Below are 12,352 nucleotides of genomic sequence, written 5' to 3' on the forward strand. Positions count from 1 at the left end.
CCCTCCCAGCTCCGACATCCCCTGTTCTGAGCTCCCTCCCAGCTCTGACATCCCCTGTTCTGAGCTCCCTCCCAGCTCTGACATCCCCTGTTCTGAGCTCCCTCCCAGCTCTGACATCCTCTGTTCTAAGCTGCCTCCCAGCTCTGGCATTCTTAATTCTAAGCTCCCTCCTAGCTCAGACCTTCCCTGTTCTAAGCTCCCTCCCAACTCTGACACTCCCTTCTTCAAGGCTTTCCAAGCTCTGACGTTCTCAGCTGGCTCTGAGCTGTGGCATCCCAGGTTCTGGGGTCCCTTAGTGTGCTGATGTTAGGTGACTAATGCTAGACTCTCTAGGGGAATCCCAGCTTCTAAGGTCTCTTCCCTTTGGGGGAAGAGCAGAGGAGGGAGCCTCTAGCATAAGGAGCTCTTCAGGGCCCCAGGCTGATGGTGCAGTGATCCCTGACATGGGGAGGCACCAAGAGGGACTGGTAAGGGTTGCAATGTAGTAGAATAGGTCTGGACCTGGGAGTTTGGAGCTCTGGGTTCCAGTGTGTGCCCTCACCACCACCATTTGTCCTTGGGCTCTATGTGGCCTCACTTTCCAATGCTGGAAAATGGGGATTCTGAAGACCCCGAGTATCCTGGGAAATGCCGGGTTTGGAAGCAATTCTGTATTTATTAAGCCTCAGCATGTCGAATGTCTTGTTTATTCCAAGACTGCCCTGTTAGGTGGGGTGTCCAGAGGGCCTCAGCACCGTCTTACAGATGAGGAAACAGAGTCACAGAGGGGAAGTCACTGCCATTCAGGCTCTGAGCGGGGCCTCTGCTGTTCTGTGGGGTACAGGGGAGGTGGGAGGGGTCAAAGAGGGCTCTGCCCTGGCAGAGGCGAGGGGTGTCTGTGGGAGCTGCAGACGGAGAAGTGGGAAGCAGAGTGTGGAAATCAGAACCTGGGTAGCAGTCGAGGTTGGGGGGGAGTAGGCATGTATTAAGCCCCTGCTCTATCCCACACCCCCTCGATTTACAAGGAAGCAAGCAGAGCAGTGGGGGAGATATTTAGGGATCATTTTCTGGGTTTTGATCAATCAGCCTCAGAAAGAGTCACTTGACAGCAGCCAGGCAGCACAGTGGATAGAGTGCCAGGTCTGGAGTTGAGAGGACCTGGGTTCAAATCTGGCCTTAAACATTTCTTAGCTGTGATCCTTGGGAAATGACTTAACCCCAGTTGCCTGGCCCTGCTACTCTTCTGCCTTAGAATTGACACTAAGACGAAGAGAAGAATTTAAGAAAAGAAAAAGGAAGGCCCACTTGCCTGCCACCTCACAGATGCCAGTGGCAGTGCCCAGAAGAGAAGCCAGTCACATTTTCTTCAGAAAAGTCCCCTTTTTTGACTTCACCCAAGATTGAATTAAGAACCTGATTGAGACATGAAGGTCCTTCTGAGCAATAGAGAAAGCTGCCTGGGAAAACAGCATGCTACCTGTCTGCTTTGGGGAACAAGAATCTGAATCACTGGCTTGTCCAGGAGGCAGGCCTAAGAAATCCCCAACAGTTAGGGCTGCTTTGTGAGGTAGTGAGTTCCCCATCCCTGCAAGTATTCAAGCAGAGACTAGATGACTGTTCCCCCCCCCCACCCTACACTCCCCCCATTAGGAGTGCTCTATATATAGTTATTAGATGTAGTTATAGTTTTTATATAGTTATATGTATTTTATATAGTTTTTATATACAATTATATATTTTATGTATAGTTTTATACTTATATGAAGTTTTATACATATTTTATAGTTTAAATAGAATTCTATATAGTTTTTATAGGTATATATAACTGTATATAACTAAAAATCATAAAAAACCATATATCTCTCTACAGTGCTGCGGGGATAATCCCTGGGTCCCTTAGAATTCGAGCCAGAGAGCCAGAGGGGAGCGTCCAGCCCAATGACTCATTTTACAGATGAGCAAGCTGAGGCCTAGAGAGAGAGGCAGCGAAGTGGCTCTCCCTGAACAGCCCTCAGACTCACTCAGAGTGGCTCAGACTCACTCGAAGGTCCTTTTCTATTCTGGGGTTTTGTGCCTCCTTTGGCTCTCCCTGGGGGACTCCGAGGCATTTATTTGTCTTTTTAAGTGAAAGGGCAGAGGGACTAATTTGGGCCTGAGGATGACTTTGGAGAGGGGGCGTGAGCTGGCCCGGGACTTTGTCAAATGAAAGGGTTCACCCTGTGGGCCTCCAAGGTCCTTCCTTGCTCCAAGCTCCTCTCCTCCGGCCTTGGTTTCCTCATCTGTAAAAGTGAAGGGTCTCTCGGGCCCCTCCAGCCGTAGATTTCGCAGCTCCTTTCCTCAAGGAACTTTCAGCCTGGCTATCCCTGGCACAGTCCTCAGAGGAAGAGACGGAGGATCATAGCAGGGAAGCGACTCGCTCAAGGTCCCACAGGCGGCAGAGCTGGAATCTGAACCCAGGTCCTCTGACTCCAGTGCCAGCCCTCCCACGTCCACCCCACAAGAGGGGCAAAGCTGTCATGAACGAGACCCCAGAGCCGGCTCTGGAGGAAGGAAATGAAGAAATCTGGATGGGGCTCCAATTCCTTAGCACCAAGAGAACTGGAGAGCGCCGCTGGCCTTGAGAGTCACACATCCTGGGTTCTAATACTGTCCCTGCTGCCTGAGTGACCCTGGGCGAGTCACCTCCCCTTGGCTTTCCCATCTGCATCTGTGAAATGGGGACAAGAAGCGGCGGGTGCCTCCCTTAGTGGCAGAGCCCTTCACAGCTTTATATGGCGTGATTGTTCCTCATTGTTCAGCCATTTTAGGGTCCTCCCACTCTTCCTGAGCCCTTTGGGGATTTCCTGACAGAGATAATGGAGCAGTTTGCCATTTCCTTCTCCAGCTCATTTTTCAGATGAAGAAACTGAGGCCACTTTGGTGCAGTGACTCTTCCAGGGTCATTCAACTAGTAAGTGCCTGGAACTGGATTTAAACTTGGGAAGGTGATCCTTCCTGACTGCAGGATGGCACCTCTTCACTGCCTTATTATAATTTTTAAACCCTCACCTTCCATCTTAGAATTACTACTGTGTATTGGGTCCAAGGCAGAAGAGTGGTCAGGGCTAGGCAGTGGGGGTCAAGTGACTTTCCCAGGATCACCCAGCTGGGAAGTGCCTGAGGCCAGATTTGAACTCGGGACCTTCCATCTCTAGGCCTGGAGCTCTATCTGCAGTTGCCTCAGCCTTATTAATTATTATTGGAACTGAGAGCTATAGAAATGGGAGCAGTTATTGTTCTCCACCCTCCAAGACCCCTTTAGGCAGCTGGGTGCCACAGTGCCAGACTTGGAGGTGGGAGGGCTTGGGGTTCAAATCCTACCACTGACAATAGTAGGCTAAACTTGGAAGAGTCACTTTCTCATTTGTGAAATGGAAGGGTTTGGATGAGGCGACCAGAGATCCCTTTCAGGGTCCTATGATCCTGCCTGGGTGCCCCTGGGCCAACCCCCCACCCCTATTCCTCAGTTTCCCCTCTGTAAAATGGGGGTGTTGGACTGGAAGGCCTCCCAGGGCCCTTTTCTCCCTCTCTTACTGTGATATCAGGTGATGAGAGTCTCCCCTCAGCTTAAAGTTAACAAATGCTTCCTCTGGAAATTCCATCCTTCCTTCAAGCCACCTCTTCCAGGAAATCTTCCCAGATTTCTTCAGCTGGAAGGCATCCTTCCCTGCAATTCCACTCCAATCCTCTTACAGCACATTGTCATTGCTTATTGGTGTGTGAGTCGTGGGCAGGGGCAGGATACCCGTCCTGGGCTGGTCGGGAGGTGATTGAGCAGGGCGTCGTGGAGAAGTTGGTGCCAGAGCTCAGTTCTGAAGATCTAAGAAGCAAGAGTGAGAAGGGAGGGCATTCCTGCAGGAGGCATGACCTGGGCAAAGGTTTGGAGAAAGGAGATTGCGCTCCCCTCCCCCATGTAAGCCAGTTTGGCTAGGCCACAGAAGAGAGTAAGGAAGGATGAGATAGGAAATATCCCTGTGGGATGTTTGTTGAATGAATTAAGGCTGGGAATGTTTGAGCTGGAAGGGACTTTAGAGATGGACCTGTGAGACCCTCCCATTTTACAGAGGGGGAAACTGAGGCCAAGGGAGGGTTCCACCTCCCCCACTGAAGGAGGGGCCAGAGTCTGTTCCCTCCCTTCTCCCCCACATCAGAAATCTCAAACAAATTATTTATTAAGCCCCAATTTTCTCTGCAGCCCTGCAGATGGGGCATACAGTGGGTGCAGAATGAATGTTTGCTGAATGGCCGTTTGTGAATGAGGGTGGAAACATCTCACCTAATCTTCCTGGCTTCCCTGGCTCTGAGCACGGAATTCTGCATACTGTAGGTGCTTAGTAAGTGCAGGATTCTGTATACTGCCAGCGCTTAATAAGTGCAAGTTGGAGTCGCAGCCCCAGGCCTATAGGAGGTGGGGGTGGGAGGTAGGAAGACAGATCTGATGCCGCCACTTCCTTTGGAGGCTCTAGGATAGGGATGTGGCCCGCAAAGTCCTCACGTGAGCATCATGTGGACCAAATGGCTGCTCTCACACAAGGTGTCAGAGCAGCCATTTTACAGGCGGTAAAACCGAGGTTCCGAGTTGGGGGCTTCAATTGGGCACCTCTGAGGGCTATTTCCGCCACCCCACCCCCACCACCCCATTGCTGTGGCGGTAATAATAGCGTCAGTGAACTTGCAAAGCCTTCCCCACCCTGAGGTCAGTGTTGCCCTCTGTCGGTGGCCCAGAGAGGCCAATTCACCTGCTCGAGGGTCACACAGCTTCACATCCATGAAGCACCTGCAGGGGGCGGGGCACTCTAGTAGACACCCCCTCTCAGCCTCCGAGGGCAGATTTGAACCCAGGCCTCCCGAGGCTCACCTGGCTCCTTGTAAATTCGAGGAAAGAGAACCAGAGCCTGAAGGGTCCCTTGTGTCACCCATCGGCAGCGCCTTCATTCATTCATTTAGTAAACGCTGCTGCTGCTCCTCCTCTCCCTCCTCCCTGCTCCCTCCCCGCCCCCCACCTAAGCTGGCTTGTCGTCATCCTTGTAACTACGTAGGCCCCGGGAGGGGCTCTTGGTAAAGTACTTGCTCTGACGCCCTGATCTGGGCCGGGTGCCAGGGAGGCTTCTAGTGCCACCGTGTGGCCAGGAGGATCATCGCCGGCGGAAAGGAGCGAGGTTGGGGGCGGGGAGGACGGAAGGGGCATTTATCAAACACGTGCCTTGTCCGCCGGTTGGGGGGGGGGCGTGGCGTGTTAGGCGCGTGGAGCAAGACGCTGAGGGTTCCGGCTCAGAGGCTCGGCCTCGAAACCGAGGAAATCCTCGGACTCGGAGATGGAGGTCGGGGCTGAGATCCCCCGCTCCGCGGAGCCCTCACCCTCACCCTCACCCTCTTGAGAGAAGCTTCGATTTCCCTCTCGGGCCCCTTCCCGCTCATTTGAAGCTCAGGAAGGCGATGTCTCCCGGCCGAGGCTGGAGGGATGAGTCCTTAGTGATTCCAAGGACTCCCGGGGCTTCGAGGGTGGGGGCCCCGCTTTCTTAGCAAGAGGATGCAGGGGAAGGTGGCAGGGGCTCTGGGTCTGAGCCTCAGTTTGCCGTGAGAGGCTCCGCGGGCCCTTCCAGCCACCTCTCTGCCGTGACATTCCCTGCTCTAAGGCCTCTTGGAGCCCAGGTTCTGGGGGAGGGAGGGATAGTACTGGCCAGCGAAGGCCCTAGCGCTGCTGGAAGCAGGAGGCAGGTCCAGCCTCCCTCCCCATTGGCCCTAGCCCGAGACCCGGGGTGGGGGCCACATTCCTGGGACCGTTTATCTTTGACTTTGGAGCATGCTCAGAACTATGTGTTTGGCCAGGCTGCCCAGCCTTTGTGACGCCTGGTTGTTAGTCTTGCTCCTTCTCCAGGCCCTCCATAGCCTTTACAAACTATTTTTTTACAAGCATGGGACTTCGGGTGAACCCCCCCCCCCAGCACCTCAGGTTCCTCTTTTGTAAAATAAAGGGTTGGAATTTCCGACCTCCAAAGCCCCTTCCAGCTTCCTTTGCCAGTTCTCTCTTCATTCTCCAGATTCTGGGCCTCTGTACCTTCATCTATAAAATGAGAGGCTTCTGAGCCCTGGCCCCCAGCCTCAGAACAGGGAACACTGTCTTAAGGACCATCTCGCTCCACCTTTACATTTCACAAATGAGAATACTGAGGCCCAGGGAGTGGCGGAGGCATGGCCTATGGTCAGGCATTGATTACAAACCTACTTGCTGTGCCAGCCCTGTCCTAAGTCCTAGACACACAAACAAAGCTCTCCAGCATGAAAACAACCAGGCAGAAATAAGATTCCCACAAGATTAATGGGGGCTGTTTCAGAAAGAAAGTCGCCAACATGAAGGAGGACTGGAAAAGAGTTCTTGCAGAAGCTGGGAAACCAGGAGGGAGAATCGAATAAGGAGAGCAGACAAATGCCTGGAGTTGGGAAATAATGTACTTCATGTGAGGATGAGGTGTAAGAAGATTGGAAGGGAAGGAGGGGATTCAGGTTATGGAGGGCATTTTAAGGCAAAAAGGATTTTATATTCATCCTGGAGACAATAGTGAGCTGATGTGGTCAGTCTTGTGCTTTGGGAAGGTTAGTTTGAGCACTGAGTAAAGGATGGACTGGAGTGGGGAGGGGAGTTTTTGGAATAGTCTGGGAATGAGGTGATGAGGACCTGCCCCAGGGTACGGTGGTGGTAGAGGTAAGGAGATAAGAATAGGCTGTATTCAAGAGATGTCACTGTAGAATCCAGCCTTGGTGGCAGATGGGATGTGGGGGGGAGGAGGGATGGAATGTTAGAAAGGAGTTGAGGATGATACCCAGGTTGTGACCCTGGATGACTGGGAGGATGTTGGTGCCATTAGCTATTAGAGTGGAAGGTTTGGGGAAAAAAGAGAATGAGTTCTGTTTTTAAGTTGAGTTTAAAAGGCCCCTGGGATACGGAGATGTCTGGGAGATGGGGCTCTGCAAGAGGCAGAGACTAGATCTGAGCCCAGGTCCTCTGACTCAGAGTACGGTCTGCTGTGCCGTACTGTCCTAAATCTGATGAATATAAGGCATCTGGATGTTCTCATCTCCATGTGCTGAGAGGCTTTGTTCTTAGTAGCCAGGTAGCCATCCATAAATGTAAAGGAACTGGCTTCTACTTCACAAAAGGCAGAAATGGCATTCGTTCAACATTTTCCAGATGTCTGTTATGGTTAAGGTTGGCCCTTCCAGGCACAGCTTCCCACAGAGGTCAGCTGAGCCTGGCAGCAGGGTATGGGGAGGTGGTGGTGTCAGGAGTCAGGGATATAAAGAATTCAGGTTTCTCATCTCCCTTCCTCCTCCCTTGTACTGCCTCCAACCCAATACTATCTTCTCTCAGGAAAAGGCTGAATATCTATAATAGGGCTGGTATTTTGTTTCCCCTCTCCCACCCAGTGACTATTCCTTTAGTAACTTAAATTTAAATCATTTACATTCTTATAATCTACAAGTTAGTAACACATTTGTGTAACTTATAAGTTTGTAACTTGCATTTCAGTAACTAATACTTAGTAGCTGGCTTCTATTTAATATTTGTATAATTTATAAGCTAGTAACTTATATTTGTGTAATTTAAAAGTTTGTAACTTATGCATTAGTACATTGGTGTAAGTAGTTAGTAACTTACATTCATGTAACTTACACTTAGTAAGTAGCTTACATTTGTAACTTACATTCATATGTAACTTACATTTGTATAATTTACATTTAGTAGCTGACATTCCTGTAACTTATAAATTTGTAACTTACATTCTGTGCGACTTACATAGTTGTACATTGGTATAACTAGTAACTAACATTTGTATAATTTACATTTAGTGGTTTATATTCCTATAACTTACAAGTTAGTAGCTTACGTCTGTATAATTTACATTTGTGTAACTTAAAAGTTTAACTTACATTTGTGAAATCAGCACTTAATAAGTTTCTGCTTTGTCCACAACACCAAGTCCTAGGCTTGCTCCCTCTCATGCATGTCCAAGTGGACTATTTCAGTCCATTCCAGGTCTTTCTGTTTCTACTCTCTTCTCTTTCCAATCTCTTCTCATATCCTGCTGGAAACAACTTCCTGATTCTCAGATGTCTCTATACCCCTCTGCTAAAAAATCTGCAATGGCTCATTATTTACAAGATAAGATTCAACCTTCTTTGCTGCTTAGCAACTTCAAGGACATTTGAAATCCAAATTTCCAACCTACTTTTCTTTCTTTTTTATTAGTTTTCTTTTTTTGCTATGAACTTAATAGTCACTTACAATCACATGACATAGTGGGGGGGGGAACCACTGGCTTTAGGAGTCAGAAGATCTAGGGTCAAATCCCATCTCCAATGCTTACTACTTAGATCACCTTGGGCAAGTCACTTGACCTTCATCAGTCTCCTCTGGAAAATTAAGTTGTACTAAGTGGCTTCTTATGACCCTTCCAGCTCTGTGATTTTGATTTACAATACTGTATCAGTCATTTCCAACTATTTGGACCCCCTTTGGAGTTTTCTTGGCAGAGATGCTGGAATGGTTTGCCATTTTCTTTTCCAGCTCACTTTACAAATGAAGAAACGGAGTCAAATGGGGTTAAAGTGACTTGCCCAGAGTCACAAGCTAGTAATTGTCTGAGGCTAAATTTGAATTCACATCTTCCTGCCTCCAAGCTCAGTGTTCCTATCCACTATACCATCTAGCTGCCATGATGACAAAGAAGAACCAAAAAGAAGATTGTAGCTAGAATCAATATCTTCTGGTTAGACACAAATTGTTTTTAACCAACCTGCCTTTCTGTCCTTGCCTGAAACCCCTTCCTTTCTCCTCTCTGATTAGGCCAAAGTAGACTCTTTGCTGCCCTACCCCATACATGTCTCCATGCTTCCCACCCTTCTCCCACTGCCTAGAATGTCCTCCATTCCCCCTCCTAGCCTTAGAGTCCAACTTGACTATCACCTTCTTCAGGAAAACTTCCCTGTTGCACCGTAGTTGGTGAGGGCCTTTCCCCCAAGATTCCCCATGATATTTTGCTCCAATTGACACATGTATCATCTGATATGCTCATTAACTGGTATCATGCCCTGGTGTTGTCTTTCTTGGTGTCTGATCACCTATTCACCTCTAAGCTCCTGTCTTACCTAAAGTCACCCAGTGCCCATCCTAGAGGCCTCTCATGCTATGGAACGGAATGGAGCTGGAAGTCGGGATGTGATATGGAATTAGGAAATCTAGCCTCAGACACTCCTAGCCATGTAACCTTGAGCGAGTCACTTCTATCTACCTCAGTTTCTTCATCTGTAAAATGGAGACAATAATCCTACCCACTTCCCAGGGTCATTGTGAGGATCTAATGAGAGACAAAGGTTTTGCAAATCTTGAAGCTCCGTAGAAATACCATTATGACTGTTGCTCCAGGGAGGGCCAGATGAGCGTGCATGCGGGGAGAAGGGAGGAGGAGGAGGAGGAGGAGGAGCAGCCCAGGCTTTGTGAAATCAGCCAGGGAGGGATGGAGGGAGGGAGGGAGGGAGGCCTGGCTCTTCCACCAGAGGGCAGCAGAGAGCCAGGGGAGGCAGGCCCCCTTTCTGCCATCCCCAGGTCCCAGCCTAAGTCATCTTCTCCCAGGCTCTGCCTCTGCCTCTCTCTAACTTTCCTTTTTAGTAAGTAACTCTTTTTTCCATTTTAGAATCAATATCGTGTATTGGTTCTAAGGCAAAAGAGCGGTAAGGGCTAGGCAATGGGGGTGAAGTGACTTGCCCAGGGTCACACAGCTGGTCAGATTTGAACCCAGGACCTCTCCTCTCTAGGCCTGGCTCTCTATTTACTGAGCCCCCCCGGCCACCCTCCGCCCTCCATCCCTCTCTTTTGGGCAGGGGTTAGAGGCCCAAAGAAGCAGAGCCGGCCTCCTGCCTCCTGGTCCGGCCCCAGGTGGGCTTCTCACCTTTCCCCTCCCTGCTCCCGCCCCTACAGGCCCGTGCCCAGGCCGAGGCCTTGCGCATCGGCGACGTCCACTTCTCGGTCAAGCCCGGCTCCAGCGCGACGTCCCCTAAGCTGCACTCCAGCGCCGCGGTGCATCGGCTCAAGAAGGACATCCGTCGCTGCCACCGTATGTCGCGCCGCCCTCTGCCCCGGCCGGACCCCCAGAGCAGCGGGGGGCCGGGGGCCGGCCCGGGCATGAGGCCTCCCATCTCGCCCTTCTCGGAGACGGTGAGGATCATCAACCGCAAGGTGAAGCCGCGGGAGCCCAAGCGCAGCCGCATCATCCTCAACCTGAAAGTCATCGACAAGAGCGCCAAGGGCTCAGCAGGCGGCGGCGGCGGCGCGGGCGGGGGGCCCCTGGCTCGCCCCAAGATCCCCTCCCGGAACCGAGTCATCGGCAAGAGCAAGAAGTTCAGCGAGAGCGTCCTGCGCACGCAGCTCCGCCACATGAAGTTCGGGGCTTTCTCCATCTACAACAAGCCCCCGGCCGGCCCCGCCGCGCCCCCGCTGCCAGCCGGAAAGCCGGAGGCCGGCTCCTCCCAGGGCTCCGCCCCGCCCCCCCGGGGGCTCATCCTGGGCGCCGCCCCCTACGACGTCCGCAGCTCGGGCTCCTCAGGGTGCCCCTCGCCGACGCCCCACTCCTCCTCCGACCCCGACGACTCGCCCCCCAAGCTTCTCCCGGAGACCCTGAGCCCGGCGGTCCCCGACTGGCGCGAGTCCGAGGTCCTCGACCTGTCCATCCCGCCTGAGTCTGCGGCGACCAGCAAGCGGGCGCCCCCTGGCGGCGGGGACGGGGGCCACACGCCCCCGTCATCCTCGCCCCCCGGCTCCTCTTCCGACCCCGAGCAGGAGGCCGGGGACTGGCGCCCCGAGATGTCGCCCTGCTCCAACGTGGTAGTCACGGATGTCACCAGCAACCTTCTGACCGTCACCATCAAGGAGTTCTGCAACCCGGAGGATTTTGAGAAGGTGGCTCAGGGAGCCGCGGGGGCGGGGCCGGGGCCGGGGAACGGCGGGGGGAGCAAGTGAAAGGAGTCCGTGGTCTCCACCCCGAGGGGCAGTGGAGGGCTGGCCGGCACAGCTTGGGGATCCCCTCTAGTGCCCTTCATTCTCCCGCCTCTTCCCCCTCCCCTGCCTCCCGGCCTGCCTTTTGCTGATTTCATTTGGCTTACAGGCACCCCAGTTCTCTCTGAGGCCCCCTACCCAAGAAGGGGCGGGGCTGCCTGAGCTGAGAGAGAGAGCCCCGGACTGTGTGGGAAGGAGGGGGGAAGAGGGGTGTCTGAGGGTGAGGGTCCCGCCTCTTCCCTGCTCTTCCCGGCTCCTTGCTCCTGCCTTCCCCATCAGTCTGACCCACCTGGGCCCCATCCCGCACAGCTGCCGCCCCCTAGCTTCTTACCACTCGTTTGGCAGCACAGGGAACCCAGGCAGCAAAGCTGGTACCCTGACAGCACCCTCCCCTGTCTTCTGGGTCTCCCTCGCCTGCCCCACACACACACACACACCGGGACCGTACCCAGAGCTCACGGCTATTCACTCTCGGTGCTAAATTGGCAGCTGAAGGGGTGCTCTGGAGACCTCTCCACTCCCCAGACTGGGTGCTAACTCCGTCCTCTTTGCCCCCCTCCGCTCCTAGATTTGGGAATGGGGGGCTTCTTCCTGCCCATCTGGGGTCCCACCTCTTCGTGTCCCCAGACCGGGCAGCTGTTGGGCCCTGTGAGGCAGGGACACCCCCTCAGCCCCTGGCCTGCCGTCCATCCAGACCAGGCAGACAGCCCTCCTAGTGGCCAGCCTCCTCTTGATCTCCTGCCAGCCCTCCTCCTTCCTGAACCCCCTTGGGGAGATGGGCTGGGGGGTCCCCCTCCCCTCACCTCCAAAGACACCCAGGATTCCAAGTGGGCCCCCAGAGTTCAACCAAAGGTGCTAGCAGAGCCCGCTGGGGACACTGTCCTTCCTGCGTGTGTCTATCGCATTTTGGCGTGTATGTGCCTGTGTGTGTATGTGTGTGCTGTGGGGGTGTGGCCCCTTCCTGGTCCCCCATCCTTCCCCTTGCCACCCCTCACACCCCTCTCTTGGTGCTCCAGTGTCTCTGGGGGCAGAAGCCTGTTCCTCATTTCCACCTTTCCTTCATTGGCTGCAAGAGCAGTTATTGGGCTTCCTGTCCAGAGCAATTCTTCCAGCATCCCCATGGGGGGTTCCGGGGCCCTGAGATCTCAGTCTTACAGTCGGGTTCTCATGCGGGCTGGGTGCCTGGCCACAACATCAGGGCCTTTTCCTTGCTCTGGGCCTGGGGGACCTCCAGAGCTGGCCACAGAGTGTGGTCTCCTGCCTTTGAGGAAGGAGACCCCAAAC

The 12,352-nt window shown here is 53.1% G+C and overlaps 1 protein-coding gene across 2 annotated transcripts in view; it reads left to right on the plus strand.

Annotated features, from left to right (window-relative positions):
• CBX6 (chromobox 6) overlaps positions 1–11,032 on the plus strand; it is a 17,343-nt gene extending 6,311 nt beyond the window's left edge. Inside the window, exon 5 of one of the 2 annotated variants that reach the window (XM_044678065.1) lies at positions 9,995–11,032. In XM_044678065.1, coding sequence (XP_044534000.1) covers positions 9,995–11,032 — 1,038 coding nt within the window. The remainder of the gene's footprint in view (positions 1–9,994) is intronic. The other variant, XM_044678066.1, reaches the window with a different exon arrangement.
• The last annotated feature ends 1,320 nt before the right edge of the window (positions 11,033–12,352 follow it).

Source organism: Gracilinanus agilis, chromosome 5, assembly GCF_016433145.1.
Source record: "Gracilinanus agilis isolate LMUSP501 chromosome 5, AgileGrace, whole genome shotgun sequence".
NCBI classification, from domain to species: Eukaryota; Metazoa; Chordata; class Mammalia; order Didelphimorphia; family Didelphidae; genus Gracilinanus; species Gracilinanus agilis.